General features: G+C 44.6%; 1 protein-coding gene across 5 annotated transcripts in view; it reads right to left on the reverse strand.

The window, feature by feature from the left end:
- Nucleotides 1-5,402: 5,402 nt before the first annotated feature.
- Slco3a1 (solute carrier organic anion transporter family member 3A1) overlaps nucleotides 5,403-20,979 on the reverse strand; it is a 284,954-nt gene continuing 269,377 nt past the window's right edge. Inside the window, exons 10-12 of one of the 5 annotated variants that reach the window (XM_060367352.1) lie at nucleotides 14,628-14,870; nucleotides 13,595-13,612; nucleotides 5,403-6,071 (exon numbers count right to left, since the gene is read on the reverse strand). In XM_060367352.1, the coding sequence (XP_060223335.1) occupies nucleotides 5,989-6,071; nucleotides 13,595-13,612; nucleotides 14,628-14,870 (344 nt within the window). In that variant the 3' untranslated portion in view covers nucleotides 5,403-5,988. Of the gene's footprint in view, nucleotides 6,072-13,575; nucleotides 14,871-20,979 lie in introns of those variants that run through there. The other 4 variants (XM_060367354.1, XM_060367353.1, XM_060367355.1 and 1 more) reach the window with 4 other exon arrangements.

Raw genomic sequence — 20,979 nt, forward strand, 5'->3', positions numbered from 1 at the left:
GCCAGTGAGGTGGCTCAGAGTGGTTAAAGGGTGCTTGCCCACAAGCCTAATGATCTAAGTTGGATCCTTGGTACCCAACACGGTAGAAGAGAAGTAAGTTGCTCTCTGACATCCACACATATACACTCAGCACATACACATATAGATAAATGTAACTAAAAGGTTAAAAGTATTCCAGTGCTTAGTAGACTGCTACTATCATCTTATGTCCTGTTACTGCTGCAATCAGGCCTTATGTCCATTCAGACTCTAATTTTCATGAGAGGCTGACTACTAGGCATGGGTCCGGAATGATACATACCCCTAGGAGATATGATAGACGTCCCATTTAGCAATTCAGATATTTGAGATGTTCTCCTCTATGGCATCCCATCATCCTTCCATGTCTCCCATTCAGTGGGAGCACATGGATGTTCTGGGTTCTTACAGCTTCTTTTTCTTGTGTCAGGGCTCGTTCTTCATTCCAGGTTACAGTCTTACTAGATACAAAACCTTGTTAGATCTTTCATTAGGTCTCAGAGAGTGCAGGGCTCTGAGCCAGGTGCTGGATGAATACGCTTTGAGGACGTAGCAGATCTATGCAGAAATAATTAGCTGATGTTGAGAAGGTAGCAGCACATTCAGCGGCAATGTAGCTGACAACGCAGTTTACTTGAGAGACTTCCCGTAAGGTTGGGGCATCTCTCATCACTATCATTTGTTGGCCGCCCTGCCTCTTTGGGTTATTTCAGTAGTTACAGTGGTAGAGAGAGAGAGAGAGAGAGAGAGAGAGAGAGAGAGAGAGAGTTTGAGAGCTCCTTTCAAAAAACTTAGCATTAACACCATCTTTTTCTCTTCCTCCTACCTCTTTCCTTCCCCTTCCCATATAAAGATCTGAAGAAAGGAATGAGAGATCATCTTGTTTTTTGAGGGGAGAGATGTGATGTGCATGAAAAGGGATGCTATCTAGTCACCCTTCCTGCATTTGAGGGCTTAGAAAGCAATTGTTTGGAGAGTTTGTATGTACACACATTGGTTACAGGTCCCACCAACACACAGCACACAGGCTGGCTAACTTGCTACTATCCGACTAGGATGGCATGGTGCATGGAGACACAAGGCCATGGGAGAGAGCATCAAGGACAGCCCTGAAGAAACTTTTACACACGAGTAGGACTGGGCCCGTTTAGATTACCACTTGCTCAGAGTCTAACTAGTCAGGGCAGGTGATAGTGGTGACGTGGGGCTTTGCAGTGGCTTAATACATTGCAGGAGTGGGCACTTAATGTAGAGGAATGAAGCCCCTGGATGTTCATATGTGATGCAACTTAAAAGACAGCAGCAGAACCAAGGCAAACTCCTTCAGCTTGACTCTTCCTTCAGCTAGGCCAGGTGAGGACTGCCTGTCTCCGTACTAACCATGGCTAGTGATGGCAGCAAGCACTGCCCTCTCTTTGGCTTCCACACCTCCTCCTGGAGCCATGTTTGGAGGGGGAAGAAGTAGGAATGGGAGAGTGAAAAGGTCACTTCTCTTCCGGGACTTCGAGTCACAGACCTGACCCGCACTTACGGTGGAAGTGTGTGAATGGAATGAGGCTGGGGTTCTCAGATGAGTAGGACTGGGTCTGAACCAAGAGAGGCAAACCTCCCTTTTCAAGTAAAAATGATTGGAATTCAGACATTTACTGAGAAGACACTATAGAAGACTACAGAATATAATACACAGAGCTGACTTGTGTTTAGGGGGTCAAGAATGCTAACATATCATGAAATTTATTTATTCTTGATTTCCACAGGGGACGCTTCAGCCATGCATTGCCGAACTTCTCATGATATCTCCACCAAGTAGGCTGTCACCTCTCTAATTCAGGGAGGGCCACATAAAGACTAAGGCTCTGAGTCAAGCCTGGCTTGCTAACCCAGCAAAGCAGTAAGCTTCCAAGCCAGGATACCAGCCTGTCGCCTGCGCTTTCCATTGAGCCACCTGGCTCCTCCCCGCACCAGGGTGCCTACTATGTGCAGATGGCTTTGCAGAGTCTTGTTGATGTCTTTAAAGCTGACATGCATTTAACCAGAATTAATTAACCGTCAATGGCACATATTTCCAGACAGCACAGGACACCACATAGTGTGAGACCAATCAGAATGAAAATCTTTATGTATTCATTAAGTCCCTTCCTCAATCTCGTGGGAATCTCATTTTGTATCCCTTCTCGTAAGTAGTTTTCTGGGTGATTTTTCTTTCTAAGATTGACCCACTGATATTTTCTGAGAAAATACCTTCCAATAATTGCTCCTTCAAAAGTCATGTTTCCAAGCACAGCAGTGTTGTAGCTGAAATCTTATTTTCAGTGTCCTGGTTTGCAAATTACCCACTTCTGTAGCATTCTGTTGTGTATAATCACTTGCATGGAACTTGAAGAAGCAGGTAGTGATGATTTTAGAAACAGGAGCAGTAACTGATAATTTCTTTGGACTTCCTCCTCCTTTTTATTGCAGAATAATTCCTCCAAAGAACTTGAAGAGTAGGCTAGAAGGATGCTAAATGGAGTGGTGTGAAGCCCAAATGTAGAGGCTCTCCAGTCCCTCTTCACTGGGAAGACTTTGTATTTGTGGGTCCTTGCTGCCATGGAACAAAGAGAGATGTCACAGGGAAATGCTTCCTCCTCCTTGTAGATGAGGACTTCAGCCACATTAAGCTCATGTCCACTGGGCTGGGCTGTGTGTTGGACTCAGGAACTCTTGTGCTTGTCACCTTGCCTTTGTGTCCTTGGCCGTTTTCTTATTTCACATCTTAATTATCACATGAGGAATAGGGAAGACATGGCATAGCCTCTGTCAGGGATTCTGATCAACACAAGCCCATAGATTCCACAGCTGGAGATGACATTCCAGATAAGAAGCTAGTCTCTGCCTGCACCTTAGCTGTAGGCCATAAGTGCCACAGAAACAGTTTTACCGAAGTTCTTTAAGTAAAAAAGAATACAAAGAACTCTAAAAAAAACATAATAAAATAAAAAATAAAAATGGCTGCACAAGTGGCTATGAGTCCAGTGGAGGCCAAAGGAAGAACCTGCTTTGACTCTGGCTGAACAAAACCCTTCGCTGTGTGACTAGAACACAAGAGACAAGCAAAGGTGACACTGAACCTCATGGTGGTGTATTTGGTTCTAGACCATGGTCACCCATGGCTGTTGACAGGACAGGCAGAAGAGATGGTCATTGGTGTCTAATCTGAGCCAGCTCTTCACTCTGAATTCTTTGAACAATGCTTTTTGAATAGATTTCTCATGTATTATTAACTTCTGAAGTATTCATCTCAACTACAAATAAGAAAGAGTGGTTTTAAGAGATTAAGTGAAGGAAAGGTAATTCTTTCTGTTTCCCAGCACCATCACCAAAAGAACAACATCAAACCCCCAACAAACAAAGGAACCAAAGAAACACCCTAGGGGACCACACGTGCTAATGCCTTGAGCAACAGCTCTCTTCCTTCGACCTCCACCTCCTTTTCTGTGAAGGTGAAGCCAGCTCCCTTAGGAAGGAAGCACTAACCAGTTTTTCAGCTGACTCAGTATCTTTTCACGTCAGGACAGAGGCTCTTGAAATTTTATTTTCTTGGGGCTTTTATGCTGGAGACAGTAAATCATGTTGCTTCATGAAGATAAAAAAAACAAACAAACAATCACATAAATAACTGGAGCATGCTGAACTAGAGCCCCCAAACCCCACTGGTGTGGTGATCAGGCCTTTCAGGAAGTGTGAGCTCGCTCTTTCCCTTAAGCCTGGAGCAAACAAAAATAAAAACAAAACAAAACAAACAAAAAACAAAACAAAAAGACAACTCAAAGATGGGGTGGGTGGGTATAATCTTTAGGGAATGCTGGCTTGATAAGCTTTGATTTTTAGGAGAGCTCAACTACAAAGGGATGAAGGGTAAGACTCAGGCTGGAATGGGAATGACGAAAATGGGTGAGTATTCAGAGCTAATCCCCACAGAAAAGGTGAAACATCTAGGATAGTCAATTGCCTGTATAACAAAGGACAAGACTGGATCTGGAAGTATCTGTCCCCACAGCTCCAGTGTTATTGTACAACAGGACGGAAGTGTCTTTAAGGTGCAGGCTCCTGGCAAAATCAACTTGCCCAACCTGTCCATGGGAAGTGGGAGTCTAGCCAGTGAAGTAATAGGGATGTGGAAGTAAAGCCAGCTTAATGGGAAGAGGCTTGGTAAGCTATAGGAAGGCAGCTGCAGCTCTGTCCGTGGTGATGCATGTGGATCCAGAGAAAGGGAGGTGAGTGCTAGGGTTGTGTTAGACGAATGAGAATAAAGTCAGAATAAATGAGAATGAAGTAGGGTGCCGGGTACAGGGCTGGCTGTTCAAGTCTTGTTTTGTTTCAGTTTATGAACTCCATTTTATCTGGGATGCTTACAGCCTTCCAACCCCCCAATCCTAAGTAGGAAGGACGTTAGTAGGGAGAGGGGGCACGGACCTTTTTAATTCTCTGAGCTGTTCAGGGTTAATGGGTTCTTTTGGGTTATACCAATCTCCCATCAACAGCAAGTGCAGCAAGCAGTCTCCTCCAAGCCACTGCTTTGAAACATTTCCCCTGTCTGTCCAAGCCGCCACACTGTCCATCTCTGGTCTCTCCAAACTGCCACATCTTCTCTTTCTGGGCTCTCATATTTATATCCCAGACCACACCCCTCTCTGTGCTGCACGAGGCAGGCCATTACCAGCTGGCGAAGACCACACTGTGCAGGAGGGAATTATGAGCTGTGGACAAACTAAAGCCCAAACTAAAATCCCACAGTTGAGATTAAAACAAAAACATATTTACATAACTGAGTTTTTAAAGAAACAAAATTTTCCATTACATTGTTTATATACTGAGTAGCCATTGAACATCAGGCACTGTATTTAACAGTGCAGGTATGTTGAGCTGTCGATATTTCCCCCTCTCCTAGCTTTATATAGTGGAGAGTCAGAAAGGAAACTGGGTGTTGAGGGCAGGACCACTGATGTATTCACAGCAGCCATGTCAGTGCAGTGGAATCTAATTCCAGCTTCAGGCTGTGGAGGCAACAATGACAATTTTTGTGCAGAACACTGAATTTGATGCCTTCACATGCATTTTCATTTAAGTCTCAGCACAGTTGTTTTAAAGTTATTTTAATATCCCCACTTTGCAGTTGACACTGAGGCGCCATCATGTCAGATCACTTGATCAACATCATATCAGTAGTAAGTGCTATGAGGAGGATTAGATTCGGGTCTGTTTTGACTCCAAAGCCTGTGCTCCTCTGATCATGTCAAAGCCCATAAATATAGAATGCACACAGCTAGAAGCACATTCTGATTAGGCTTGTTCTGCTCAGAGACACAAGAAAGATAACAGAGATTATAGCCATGAGACAGAGGAAGAATTAAAATAGTGCTTTTAATATAATTTTCAGCAAATGTACAGTATATGCTTTATATCATGTATCTCTAAACTGCTCATCTGGAAAATATAAGCTGCAAAAATACACACTACCTCGCTCAGAATCTATTAAGTATGTGCTTTTAGTCCTCTTCTCTTCTGGGAATCCAGATTTTTACACCCCCTCCTCCCCTGTTAAAGCCCAGCTGATTTCTTTGGAACGGTTAAGAGTGTTCGGTCAGAGAAGCATCCCCAGAGGGGGTTTTCTAAAGCATGTCAGAAAGCCATCCCCACAGAAGCGAGAAGAGGGATAGGCTGAAAGAAATTGCACATCACGTCAACCTTGTTTAGAACTGATGCCCACTTTGGAGAGCTCCTGACCACATGCCACCTCCTTCGTCCTTATCATAGGCCTGTGCTTGAAGCCTCAAAGGACCACACATTGGATAATCCACATGGGAACCCTTGGGTTCCTGGGCAGCACAGGGCTATGTCAGGCCTCGAGGTCTGTGGGTTATGGCGGTGGTGGTGGTGGTGGTGGTGGTGGTGATGATGATGGTAGGCTCTGCCGTAAGAGGGCAGCCCTCAGCTTCGCACAAACGAGTCTTCTGAAGGTGACTGTGACTCAGGGCAGGTTTTCTCAGTCTCAATGTCTTGATACTCTGTGCCTAAAGGGGAAGGAGGGAAAAAGAGCCAAAAGGAAAAAAAAAGAAATGGGTCTTTTCTGCATTTTCTACGTTCTATTAGTCTTACATCAGAGCTTCGTGGCTTTCCAGTGAGAGGGATGTGTAGAAGTAACAGCTGTATAGGGTTAGCTTTTTCTCCATCTCACCCTCAACAGCCCAGATTCCAAGCCCAAGGACCCTGTGAAGTCAAGATCTTTCAAAGCATATTTATCTGTTCATTCATATCAAAACTCATTTTTAGGATTAGTAGGTGTATCCCAAACCTTTTTTAAATTTCACTTTTTTACACAAGTCACTGGTAAAAGATCTTGTGTCCAAGTCTTACTTGGACTCTAAGTGTTGCTTTATGTCTTTAGTGACTCAGAGGAGGCTGAGTGCCAGGGAAAACCACTTGAACCACAGCCATGCTTTCTCCTGTAGCATTCAGGGTCAGTTTATTGTCCACTCATCCACAGAGAGTCACTGTGTGCCAAGCGAAGTAGCCTCATCACTGGAGCCAGGTCTGAGCCCAGGTCATGCTTCCATAAATGATGCTGTGGTTTTATTAAAAAAGCATTAAAAATTTAACTCCTCCCTGTGACAGTCTGTCAGCCATGCAAAGCTCGTTTATAGTGACATATGGCTGTTTTCTTTGTGTTCAATGACAGGTATGGGGAGACCACGGAAATCCTTAGTTATTCATTTGTCCTCTTTCAACTTTGACCTGGTGGTTTAAAAAGCAACAGTCTTGCTAGCAGTGGTGGTGCATGCCTGTCATTCCAGTACTTGGGGAGGCAAGGCAGATAGATCTCTGTGAGTTCCAGGCCAGCCTTGTCTACAAAATCAAGTCCAGGACAACCAAGGCTACAGAAACCCTGTCTTTGTGGCAGGGGGGTGGGGAGCAACACTATTTACTCAGCATTTACAAGCTGAGACTTGGCCCAGAGTGGAAGAAGCCTATGTTCTGCGCTAAACTTTTTGGAAGGCTCATGTTTCTTATAGTCTCTGGAGAACTCATCAGAGAAGAATTCCCCAGATGACAGCTGGGCATGGTGCTGCATGCCTTTAATCCCAGCACTCTGGAGACAGAGGCAGGCTGGTCTAGAGAGCAAGTTCCAGAACAACTAGGCCCTAGGACTACACAGAGAAACCCTGTCTTGAAACACACACACACACACACACACACACACACATGCACGCCATGTCAGAATGCCATCTCCTCAGGAGCCAGAGGAGGAATGGGATGGAGGAAAATTGCATCTGGGTTAGGACTGCTCTGTGAGGCAGGGTAGGAAAGAGAGCTTCTTATTCAGTACAACTGGCTGGGAAATGTTTGATATGGCTGGGAGTAAGGAGGAAGGCCCTGATAGGCTCTATTGGCTGATTGTTCTAGTGGAACAGGTTTTCTCATGTTATGGTCTTGTGTTTGCAGGCAACCTTCTATAGAGGTCTCTTAGCTCTGGCTCAATTTTCTGGGAAACTATCCATATCCCTTCCCCACCATAGATGGCTATTCTGCTGGCTTCCAAGTGTCCACTCTGGTAGTTGTGTGCTGGGCTGGAAAGAGACCTCCTTTGGGAATTATAAAGACCTGGTACTGACTCTTGATGACCTAATTAGATGGTGACCTTGGGGAAACTTGAATTTTCTGGGCTTTCCTTGTCTGATCTGTAAAGAGGGAGGAAATGACTTACCTGTCAGGGATGGCATAAGAGGGCTGCTGAGGTTCTGCATTCTCAGACCTGGCATGAGGCTAGCAGGCTCAATAAACAAGAGCTCCCAACCCCTTCTCCCTCTGAGGCGCTGAATTAAAGCTCAAGCTGTGTTTCAGTTGTGTTCTTCCTACGGGCTCCCTGTATTGCACAGTTGTGTTTCATTTTATGGCCTCAGATTATATATCAAACATTCTTGCCAAATTTATCTCCACAAGAGCCACCTTCTGTTTGATTAGCATGAACTTAAGAGAAACAGTGAGGAAAAAGCACACATTTCAACCTACAAAATGTCACATCTCCTGAAAATTGGCTACATTATTCCATTTGCTCATAGCAAAAATAATAATCACTTCTACCTTATGGAAAAATATTCAAAATGTATGATTATTATCAATCCCTGATTGTCGACTTGAGCTGTTACGATAAAAATGGAAATGTCTAAATACTCAGCATCTCAAAGGCTGCAATCTGGAAAGAAAGACAGACATAGTCAACATTTGGCATGTCTGAAGCCCCTGGGTCAGAGCTGAGCATATGAGACAGGTGCTTTGATGCCTCGTACGAGATAGGGGTTGGACACTTCTGTCTGGTACTGAGAACAGCTCCAGGCCTCTTAGTACATTTCATAATGCATCCCGTTTCCTTTCACCTGCCTGTCTTGTGTGGAACACTTTACATAAATGGACTACTGAGATCAGGGATAAGCAACCCGGCGAAAGAGGAATATGCAACATTATCTCCAGATGACAGCTGCCACTGTGTTCTGCTTATTATACCCCGAGGCATATGAAGAGTGTGAGGCCTCCGGTTCATTTTTGCTGGAGACTTTTGAGGTGAGGCATTCCTGAAGGCAGGGAAGGCTCCCTCATTTTTTGCTTGGTAGGGACAGATCATCTATCACGGCTGCCAACAGGCACTTTAGACTCACAGGCTTGGGTTTGAAGCTCCTCTCATGACCTTGAGTCAGATCTCAATGCTTCTGAGTCTCATTTTCCTCCCCTGTGAGAGAAAACTAGTAACAATTCCTGCTTTGCAGGGTTAGTGTTAAGCTTAAATGTGTTAATGCATGTAAGCAGCCCAGCCCAGCAGCTGGTTCAGAGTAAGTATCTGATAAATGTTAGTGACTGTTATTATTAGCTATTACTACTGCCAACCAATTATTCTACCTGACAGATTTATTGGCTCTAGAGTGCCAATGTTTTATGTTGGTGCTGAGGAGAGAAAGGGTTTGAAGTCCTATTCAGTATCTGGATTCACTCCTCTTTTCCTGTCTCTTATATAACTCCCTCGTGTGTCTATATCCATCAAAAAAGTTTGGTCAGTCTAGTTAAAATGCCAAGTGTCAGGCTAGAAGGGACGATAGGTTCTGTAGTTCAAATTCTCTATTGTGCCCAAGAGAAAAATAAGGTTACCTTAAACAATAAAGTCTATGACAAAAGGACACTTTCCCCCTTTTTGGAAACAAGTGAGATACTTGAATTAGACTTCTCTGGTCAGGGACATTAGGGTTGATGGACACTTACTCCAGGACCCTTTGGAGAAAATGACACAGCCAATACTATGGCCAAGCTATGTCTAGGTGCCAGACCTGCCCTACCTGTGCTGAACTGCTGGTGTCTCCATGACATTACTGCCTTAGCACACCATGGCCTTCCCTTTAGCCACTGACTGCCTCTGTAAATAAAGCTTTGTTGCTACACAGCCCAGGCATTTGCTAATTTATTGCTTCAAGCTGGTCTTGGGTGACAACAAAAGGGTAAGTAGTTTTGAGAGTTGATGGCCCACAAGGCTTGAAGTATTTTACTCAACAATCCCAAACAAGAGTAATGTATTGCCCTGCTTTAGTGGCCCTGTCTGTGTGTGGTGGTAAGGATGACTTTCTCCTTTGTCTTCTTAATACTCACTTGGGAGATACACACTGTTATTTATTATCTAGAACACCACCTTCTTTCTCTCTCTCTTTGATTATTGCAGCTAAGGATGGAATCTTGCTTTTGCTATGAGTCATCTCTGAGTCATCTCTCACATCTAGACAGAACCCGGCTTGGAACGTTCTTTTGCTGAGTTTGTGTTCCAGTCTGTCCAGCTCATTGAGCTGTGAGCTCTTGCAGGAGAGGGGCCATGTACCTAGTCTAGAGGATAGCACATAGCCCAACATTTTCGATAAAAGAATACATCACGTTCAAACACCAACATCCTTGAGAAAAGTAAACACTGCAATGAAAAAAATATGCTATCATAGATGATCTCTGAGAAGTATGAACTCTTGTCTTCATTTCTGAGGCAGGCAAATATTCCTGAGGTAGAGGACCATCTTTGTCTGAATTTCCCAGTGCAGGTATGCTAAGCCATGTTGGTCCTGCCATGACTCGGCAGTAGCTGAGATTCAATACATGTGTAAAGAGCAGTGGAGGCAGTGTAGAGTAATAGCTTCCAGGTGTTTCATGAAGAAGTGATCCCTAGCAAATGCATGTGAACAGTTCAGCAACAAAAGTCTTCCTTTGTTTGTACTGCCAGTGAGAACGTCTTCTAACTGGCTCTCGAGTGGTAATAATACTCCAGAGGAGCTGGGATCCATGGCTTGTCATTTTGGGGCAGTTGTCCTATGAAATTAGGACAATTTGTTCAGAGAGGTAAGATGTGGTGTGAGTTGGGTGAGGCTGAATGCAGTGAATAAGGAGAAAAGAGCAGAAAGTTTGGATCCCAAATGAATTTCCTAAACCAGATTTTATTTCACTGTCACCCTCTCTTGGAAAACTTGGTGCCTCTGAGGTATTCGACCTGGATTCTTAACTTAAAAATTAAGGTTAACTATATTGAAGGGAACCCAGAGGAACAATCATGACCCCACTGTTTGGTGCTTTCCCTGACTTCTGGCCAGACAGCTGTTCCATCCATCAAAACAATCAAGAACAGCAAAATCCAGAAAAGAAATACTTCTTACCCAAGCTTCTTACTTGGGTCTCCTTGCTTATCACAACCAAACACAGCAAAAGTACAGTATGACCGCAATAAATAACAGTACTTGTTCTGTCCTTGTCCTTTTCTTTTGACTGTATGATCAGACAGTGGACTTCTACGTGCTGATGTTTATTATTTAACACTACTGAGTAATGTTTTCAGGACTCTCATGCAGATCTTATGACACATCCCATGGTTGGAAAGCCCCAGTTAATGAGGAAATCACTCTTCTCCAGGAGCAGAAGCAGCATATGGCAAGAATGGCTGGCCAACTACTGTGTTTCCTCGGAGCATTTGTCTGTGAGCCCATATATCCATATTTTATATTTTCTGGGTTCCTTCAGAATGGCATCTCATGGAAGCTACTGGAGAGGATATACTAGTAACCACATTAGAATCTTACACTTAGAAAATCCCCCAGTGGCTCTGTGACTACCTTCTGGTGGCTTGCTGGGTGGCTGTCCTTGTATAGGACATTCTGTGGATTACCTCAGGCCAACCAGTCTTTCTACTGTACGAGGAGAAACTCAGGGTATTACTGGATCTGGGGATCTGAATGGACAGATACTACACAACCCTCTTTGAAAAGTCATCCCCAAAGCAGCTATCCCACTGTGAGGTAGAGAAAAAGAAATGATTATTAGCAAGAAGAGAAGCGCACACTCCTTACTGCTTGTAGTATGTTAACTCTCAAACGGCTCCTCAGGAGCTCTTGGCTTCCTTTATTATTTTGCTGTTAAGCACCAGCAGTGGGGTCCTTAGGGGAACTGAAAAATATGGATTCTCTTGCTCTTTATTAGCTATGAGGAAATTCTGAGCATCCTGTGGCTTTGTTATTCTCCCCGGAGTAATGGAGCTTCATGGCCTTCCTTGTGGAGGTTGGAAGTGAGTAACAAAGGCACGGGTGTTCCCTGACAGCACACAACCCCACTTGAGAGAAGAAAAGCAGGTTTCCCACACGAGGGAAGCGACACAGATACAAATCATAAAACCTGCTTGGACTGCAAGTAAGAGTTACAAATATATGTCAAAGATTGCAGCAGAGACCTTTTCATCCATCCTTGGGTACATTCAACTAAGATGGTGGAGGAGGCGACTGCAGAAGAGACAACTCCAGCATTCATTTCCTAGGTCTTCTCCATCCATCCCGGGTTTGCTTTCTGCATGTTCAAGGGAGATCTTACCAGTTTTCATCCAGAATGCCACTCAAAGCCAAATAGACAACCACGGGGCTGGATCTAGCCTTGGATGCACAGTGTTTCTTTTTATAGATAATACAAAAGGAAAATTAAAAGTAGATTGAATTTTCTCTTTTGTCATACATGACAAAAATTGAAAAATTTAAAGATAGCACAACATTCACTAATATCATTTTGCCACAGGGAGAGTTTCAATTTATAAATAACTGTTGATAAAAGTGAGCCCTAGAGTTGGGTTCCATTGTTATCCTTAAGAACATTTTAGGGGGAAAAAAAATCCAAGATACAAAGAGCTTAAAAATTATTATTTTTTTTCCAAAAAGCAATTTGTGTCATGAAACAAAGTATACATCCCAGGGCCTCAGTTTGGAAAGATATACAACAGTTGAGAGAGGGCAGTAACCCATTAGCCATTCATTTCCAAAACAAGACTGAACCAAAACCTGTTCAGAATGGGACCAAAGCCTTCAGAGCTACAAAACTTCACTTTATGAACTGGTTGGAGAACTGTTTACCCTTTTCTAGTTCTGATATTGATGAGCACCCCGTGCTTCCAAACAAGGACAGGCTAATGCTAGGCAGATAGACGGAAGGTCTGTTTTAGAAGCACCCTGAAGGCAGCTGATCATAGCCACACTGCCAAGCAGCACTTTCTTGGTTGTCTTTGCTTGGTGTCTCCTGTATTTTGGGGCTACTACCCAGACCTCCCCCGCATTTACACTATCTGTCAAAAGTTTGGCATGGCATCCCCACCTTTACTCCTCTGGCCTTATTCTTTCGTTGCTTCAGGTGAACTGTAAGTAGGGATGTTTAAGGTGGAAAATAAAACCAAGCAAACTCTGTGGTCTATTTTAGTATATGCCTTCAACAAAGGTCGAAGAAGAGGCATGATGGGTGAGCTGACTGAGCCCTTTGCTATTCATGTAGGTGCCCCATCTGATCCAGCCTCAGGTGAGAGTGGCCATATTGTCTTAAGTGTGCCGGTGTGAGAGTTTCCCCACACAGGACTCTTACCCCAAATGACAGGGCTATTTTGGGAGGTTCAGCCAATTTCAATACACATCATTTAGGACTGACCTGGGACCTGTCACTAACATTTTCATGCCCTGGATATGTGAACTTGTAGGTGTTTGGTCACAGATATTAAAGCCCACTCAACAGCTGTGGGTAAGAACCACAGTTTCTCTCTCTCTCTCTCTCTTGTCCCCAGGAACATGGCTCCCACCCACATCAATACACATCTGAGTGAGCCTCCTTCACAGGCTAACAGAAATGCCCACTGGAACATGAAGCATGGATATAAAAGGGCTTCCCACGACAGTGCCATCACCATGGGGATTGAAGCCAGAAGGCAGATTTGTAACTTGTCACACTAGCCTGTTATCTCAAATGTGATTATTTTAAAGCTACATTTCCACTCTTCCTGGAGTATCTTTTTCTCATAACACATTGTGCAATTTTTTGCACGGTATCAAGATGAGGATAAAAATTACAATAGATTGATTGCATCCCTTGAATCCCTATATTTTTGGTGCATTAAAAAATGGAGAAAAGTAAAAGCTTTGTTAGTGACTGAAGGATTAACACAGATTCTAGAAGTAGTTAAAAATAGTATTAGAGAATTATACATACAACAGTTGGAAATTCGTACACGTATTTTTTGTTGTTTCTGAAAAAAATGGCAAAATGTTTGGCAAATGTGAGCAAATGACTTGGGCTATATTGGGGCTCACCGGCTCTGAGCGGGTCAGTCATAGCCTGGTGAGGCCCACAGCTTCCTGAGGTCACACTGTGGGGCTGGTAGGGAGGAGGTGCTAGGAGATGGGGAGCTGCATGCCCTCCACCCAGCTCCCCCTTGGGCCCTCAGTCTTAAACATGGAAATGGAGCTGGTGAGAGATGCCAACCACAGACTCTAGCCCGGATCACCCATCAGCATCTCTTAGCGAACTCTGGGGACTTTTGAACCACACATAGACTGGGTGAGTGGTCTACACAGTGACCCATATTGCGAAAGTTAGAGAGAGGAGTGGGGCTTCCACCGCTCCAACCTGCACCTCTCCCACCCCGTTGGAGGGAGAGAGTGTCTCTAGTGCTTAATCTGGCAATGTTTTCAACTTGAACATGTGATTTTAGTAGACTCATATTTTTTTTAATGCTTTTTAAGTTTTGTATGTGTATACATATCCAGAAACGTCCGTCCTCCAAGCTGGCCACAAGTGTTCCCTGAATTTGGCAGTGCCTGTTGCTTGTAGCTGTCGGCATCGTGAAAACCATGAGGTGCCTTCCAAGCAGATTCTGAGCCCAGCAGTGTGCATGTCCTCCAGGGCCATCCCATTCTCTCTTTATTCTGAATCCTGACTGGCTCGGTCACCTGACGTAGATTTTTAGAAAAAGGACAAAGGTCTTACGTGTATGCATGAGTGTATGCATGTGTGCGTGAGAGAGTGCATGTCTGTTTTGAAAACCTTTTTTTCTTTTCCATTTTTTTTTTTATAAGAAAAATGACCCTCTGTTCACAAACACAGAGTTCAGCCCTCCTGTAGTCACTATAAAACGGATTCCATGTTTTCACACCACTCATGGTCTTCCAAGTTATAGATAAATTTTGTCCTATGTGTCTGGTGTGCGGGCACAGGGTCCCTCCCCAGATTGTCTAGGGTCAGAGTAGAGGCAAAGAACTCACTGGTGCTCAGCCCGCCCTCGTGGTTTTTGATGTAGCGTTTATAGTTTTTCCGCAGGCACTGCCACGTGGTGGTGTAGAGGATGAAGGCAAAGGACTTGAGCGCAATGGCGATGCTGACATACAGGTATCTGTAGACCACATTGTCATAGAGGACGCAGGCGCCTTGTTCCCCACAGAAGGTGCTCCAGAACAGACAGGTGGAGTCGATGCCAGCCCCAAAGATGAGAGGTGGGGGGATGAAACCTGTTGGAGGGAAGAGACCACTTCAGTCTGGCTCTGCTAGATGGCCCACTGCAGACAAGGGCTCTTCCATCCCTGTCTGTGCTTTTGTTTACAGGGCTGGGGGAAGATTATGCTGGGTAAGTGGGCCCTCTAATTCGGTGGTGCAAACTATGGGAATGTGGATCCCTGTTCTAACTTCATTACCCAGACAAAACCACTGAGCCTGAAGCCAGCTAAGTTAACATGTGAGAAGTATTTAGGATGGTTATGTATTATACCTGGCAACTGTAACGGTCACACAAGATAAGTGACAGCTGCCTTCATTCTGAGAAGGAATTAGAGTTTTTCTGGAGTCTTCTTAGTATTAGCCTCCTAGAGCAAATTTCAAAGAGGTGTGTGGCTCTGCACATTGCCTTTGGAATGGGGTTTGCAGGGCTGTGTGGGCTGCTACCCAGAGGCTCTAGGGGCCAGAAGTAGAATGTGACTAGGTCATACTGTGTGAGCACATAAATGGACACATTTATGGTTTAAAATGGGAAACGGGACAAACATATTCGTGATTATTCTTTGCCAGTTATTAAACTGGTGTGAATTGTTCCCATGCGGAGCTCGCAGTAGATACTCGCAGCCACCATCAGAAATGTGAGATGAGATGAAAACCGTCCCCATTCTTAACTCAGGTCTGTGGCAATCTGCTGGTTTATTTGCCAGCTCTCATTCCTTCACTCAACGGTTATTTGACTGGCCTTAGACCAACAACCAAAAATTGTGTAGGCTGGTCTTAATTCACAGGCTCATGTAATCCTCCTGGCTCAGCATCTAGTGTATCTGGATTACAGGTACTTGGGTGCTCGCCACCACCCTGGGCTCAGTCATTAGTATTTTGTGCATGTGTGAACGTGGAAATGAGAGGACAGCCATCATTGGTACTATCTACTTTTTCTTATGAGACAGGGTTCCTGACTGCCTTGAAACTTGCCGGTTTAGTTATGTTGGCTGCCCAGGGACCTCCAGAGACTCGCCTGTTCTGCTGCTTCCCTAGGTTGGAGTTGCAACACTGTTTTTATTTGTTTTAATGTGAGAATCAGGTCCTGCCTGCGTGGCAAGCGCCTTATGGACTGGACTGAGCTGGCTTCCCAGCCCCAGTCATTAGAATTTCGAAAACAAAATATAAGCCTTAGGTTTCAGCACTGAAAAGAAAAATCCCAAGTGACTCTAGTCTGTTTTGAGGAGCATTATTTGTAGGGTGAGAAAAAAATAAATAAGTTACTACCAAAAATTCATTGTTCAGGAATCCTAGCATTCCCTGAAGCTAGGATACGATACTCACCACCTTCAGTGGCAGACCTAAAGATATGAGGGCTGCAATTAAGAAGGCGCTAATCCAGAGACTATAGGACTGGACAGCCAGCTCCCCTGGAGTGTCCCTGCCAGGGCCAGTCCTGGCTCAAACTTCACTTTTCACCGAAGGTCTTTCTGAGAATGTGATTGCATGTAGAACCTTTGTGCAGAAAAATATAGGTGCATTTTCCGAGCCACGCACACACTTCAGGGGTTCAGAGACCCACCAAGTCCATCCACAGTGGCCAGAAGCACACATGGTATTTCAGATACTTAGATAATACAGCACCGTGCTGAGGCAGTGGGGGAGGTGGGCTAGTCTTCCCTGAATGGATTGCTGGGGGAGGTGGGCTAGTCTTCCCTGAATGGATTGCTGGGGCCAATGTCACCCTCTTGGTACCAAGCAGCTGGCAAAGCCCTGGCTCCTAGGTCCTTGTGTCTCAGCCCTCTTCCTAAGTCTGCTGCTTGTTACTCCAGAGAGAAACCCTACAAGATGGATTCTGTGGGAATCCTCATTAAATTTCTCAGGCAGCTTGGTTTAACTGGAAGCTCAGAATCCCCTACAAGCTGTTCTTTGCTCCTGGTGCAGACTTAGCCCCTGCAGAATGGAAACATGCCTGCCTCACTCCCTGCGGCCCAGAGGCTGCTCAGGAGCTCACGTCTTCCCCACTAGCTGAGCTGGAACACGCTCGCTCTCTCTGCTCCAACATGGAGGGATTTCCATGGCAACTGATTCACATGTGGATGTCTCTGTGGCTAAATGGCACTGATTTGACCTATTCTCGGGCACAGTGGGACAGCATAAATCCATTCACCTTTCCTGTTTCTTGTGGTTTTATTTCGTGATTAGATGACAAGTGCTCTGTCTACCTATTGTGACCAATCTTGAGGCCATTAGCCTCTGCCCTAGCTACTAGTCACCCAGCAGCGAGGAGCCAATACTGATGGGCACCCTGCTCAAAGGGCATTCTGATGAAAAAGTCTGCCACAGGGAGGAACTAAAAGTTAGGTGTCCCTTACTCCATGATACATGAATTCCTGGACACTATGGCAAACCGGAATATATATTAGCATATCACAGGGCATCAGGAGTGTAAAGGAGCCATTTGCTAGTACTTGTTCCAAGCTCAAACTCATTATGCAATCCGTCATGACTCTGTGTCTGAATGAAGATTCTTATCTACAATATTCAGTTGTCTTTAAGTAGAGCTTGCATGCTCTGTGCTTCAAAGGTGTCAGTTTTATCCTGTTGTCGGGTTCCTTTAGCAGTCAATGATGCTCCTGAAAGAACTAGAAACAGCCTTCAAGTACTTACAAAGCCAAGTGCCCATCAAAGTTTTCCATGCTGTCTATACTCAAGATCTTGGAGACTTTGCTGGTGAAGATGAGTTTTTATTTACTTATTTTAAGGAGCTGAAAACTCTGAGGCAATCCCACCTGATCTCTCAGTGCCTCCAGATACAATGGAGCTAATATCACTGTCTGAGGCTCAAATGAGGCGCATGTTTTTGCAAGGGGCCTGACCCATTCACATGGCCAGAACTTTTGCTGACTCATTCATCTTATACTGGGACTTTAGGCGAGATTTTAGAATAAATGCGAGGCTTAGTAACCAAAGAATAACCTTTGTGAGACTTCTTTTACAGCTCTACATAAAACATTAGCTTTCTTTTCTGCCAAATTAAACTCTTCCCTTTTATTGACTTGTAATTCTCTCCGAAAGCCAGACCCTAAGCTATCATTCGGACTTTTAAGTTCCAAGCTTGGAGAGACTACACAGATCAGATCTGAGGCACTCTTTTTTTTCTCTCTGGAAGTCTTTGCTATTCTGGAGCTCCCCTGAGCGGTGGCTGATCAGACTCTTAGTTTCCTGACTACTTCTCACACCCAGCCATTCATGTGTAAGTACTTATACATCCATTGAACTAAATAGAAGCAAACAAACAACAAGCTGTCTGCAGAAGATGCTGGCTCACCCTGAGACCAAGGAGAGATTTTTGTTCTCTTAGTAACCAGGATATTAATCACCCCAGCACTGCATAGCAGGCAGCTCCATCCACCATGATTCCTTCCATAACTCATAACCTCATAGAGACAAAGAGGCCAGAACCCAGATCTAGTGGTTTACTTTTCTTCTAATTCGAAGTTCATTAATTCAAGAAGATTTTAGACCTCTTATCTGGGATTTCCAGGGTCAGAGAGAGCAGTTTATTTCAAGTGTGAAGGGAGAGAAACACCCCGGAGTTCTGTTCTTTGCCAACTACAGAGCACTCCCTCCCCTGGTCTTGTCAGTGCATGGAGAACCTGAGAGCCTCCTCTGTAAACAGGCTTCCCCAGTACCTGGCAGAATGCCACTGGCAGGGCTGGCAGACACTTGTCAGCAGGAAGAGACACTCAGTCATCAGCTCTCCTCGCCACCCTTCTCTTCAGTCAAGGGGCTTACATCTGGAGGTCCCCTGGTGAAGGAGGACATTCCTCTTCCCATTCTGCCACTTGGGAACCCCGATCCTATGGGCTAGCCCCACAGCTTCGCTGAATCTCAGCCTCTTTATACAACAGGGACATATACTTTCTTGGTGTATTTCAGGTGTGTGTGCACATGTCTGAGTAAACACAGGTGGATATGGAGGACAGGAGTAACATTAAATGTCCTCCTCAATCCCTCTGCACTTTGTTCTTTTTTGAGACTGAGTCTCTCACTGTACCTGGAAGCCACTTATTGGCTGGCTTGCCAGTGAGTTCTAGAGATCAGCCTGTCTCTGCCTTCTAAGTGCTCAAGGGTCACAGGCAAGTGCCACCAAGCCTGCCCTTTACACAGGAGCTGGGGATCAAAACTCAGATCTTCAAGTGCAGTAAGAAATGAGCCATCTCCCCAGTCCCCAATTATACTTTATTCTAGACTTAATGCATTTGTTTATTGAGAAAGTATGGATAGAGAATACTCACCAAATCAGGTTCTGACCCTATTTTTAGGGTTTTGTCCTAAATCCCTTTGGCTAATGACTACCTCTCCTCTTAAAAACCCTTTCTCCACAGGAACAAATGTACTACACAAAACCTTTCAAGCCAAGAGTTGGTGGGTCGCCCCTTAAAAGCGAGTCTATTTTGGAGGACAGTCAGGTGCTTCTAGAAGGGAAGCCAGGAATCCATCAGTATGAGCATCTTCATTCTGATATACTCTTGGTATGGAGGGAATGAGGAGGCAGGGCAGTGATGGTGGAATATTTTGTTAGAAACAGTGTGTTCTGAAGACTCCACTCTTCTGGAAGAGCAGCTCCCTCCCCTTTGAGTCTCCTGGGCAAGAATGTGTATGTGAAACATGCCACAATAGGGCCTCAACATGTGTTAGCAGGGTATTAAGGCAAACTCAATGCTACTTGCTATTTCAAGAAATAGTAAAAAGATGAACTCTTCCTTATACTGTAGCTCACATGTGTATATATCACATATATATATATATATACATGTATGTATATACTTAGATATATACATATATTTGTATACACATACATGTATATGTGCATACACACACACACAGCACACTGTGTGTGAGCAAAAACTGCTATGCTGCTTAAGGAGAATCTGTTTTCCTGAAATCTATTAACAGAGATTAATCCCCAGGGCCCAGCATCTTGGCTTTTTCATTCACTTCCATGGTTGAAAAGGCAAGACCTATTCATATTCTTTGGTCTCAACTTAAAAGGTGAATTGAAAGGCTTTTCTTAGAAAAATAAATCCATGTTTCTTTATGGGACAAAAAACGGAGGCTGAAAATGACTGTGCCATTTACATTTAGAAAGATAATGGTTCCTCTTCAGCTCACCTGCCAAGATTTGAATTCACCCCGGACTCTCTCTATTCAACCTGGAGCAATTACTGTTCCAGCCAGCTCCAGCTAGAGGAGAATGTCGAAAGGTGTATTCTCCTGAAAAGATTGATGCATTTCTCTCCTTCGGCAATGCCAAGGAGGAGATTGGACTGTTGACATCAGCAGGTGCTTTCTAGGGACACCCGCCACTCACTTTTCCTAATTTTGAGAAGTCAGGAGCTACTGCATTCTCACCTGGGCCCTTTGTTAAAAAGTCTGAAAGGTTTCCCTAAGCTGAAGTAGCCTGCCAAAGGCCACATGGACAGGAAAGTCTGAGAGGAGTGAGGTATGCCTGGCTGCAGAGGGGTCTGTGGTTAATGTAGCCAGGCAGGACGAGTGGCATCTGTATATGCAGACAGCAGGGGGTGCCTTTAGAGCCTGGTGTGCAGCTGGTGCCTAACAACTGTTTATGGATTAAACAGGAACAGCAGTGAGTGGAAAAGTCCTCCCTGCTCCTACCCACATGGGGTCTTTGAGGGTACTGTGTTGACTTTTTCGAATAAAGTGTGAGCTAATGTGTGTTTCCACTAGCCCATATACTCTTCCATTCTAGACTATGCTCAGGGCCAGAGCGCAACAAGCCCGCAAAGATCTGCACCAGGTTTCTGAGAAATGCCTTTCTAGAGTCATTCATGATTCAAAGACAAGATCTGAGACCCAGGAATGAGCCTGTATATTGTAGATGCACATGAAGGACCTTCTGGTGAGGGTGGCCCAGCAGGACAGTTCTGTCCAACCAAGCATCGTGATTGGTGGGTAGAGACTTCGTGGGAAAGCCCAGCCTGACTGCAGTACCTTTGAGACCTTTGGTTGGTTGCATCTATTCTTGGTGGTCCATTCATTCAGGGCTTCCCAGAATCACGGGGCACAAACTTAAATCTCAACTTAATCTTGGTCGCTTGTTTCTTCTTTGCTCAAATC

The sequence above is a fragment of the Meriones unguiculatus genome, chromosome 14 (assembly GCF_030254825.1).
Source record: "Meriones unguiculatus strain TT.TT164.6M chromosome 14, Bangor_MerUng_6.1, whole genome shotgun sequence".
In the NCBI taxonomy this organism is placed as follows: domain Eukaryota; kingdom Metazoa; phylum Chordata; class Mammalia; order Rodentia; family Muridae; genus Meriones; species Meriones unguiculatus.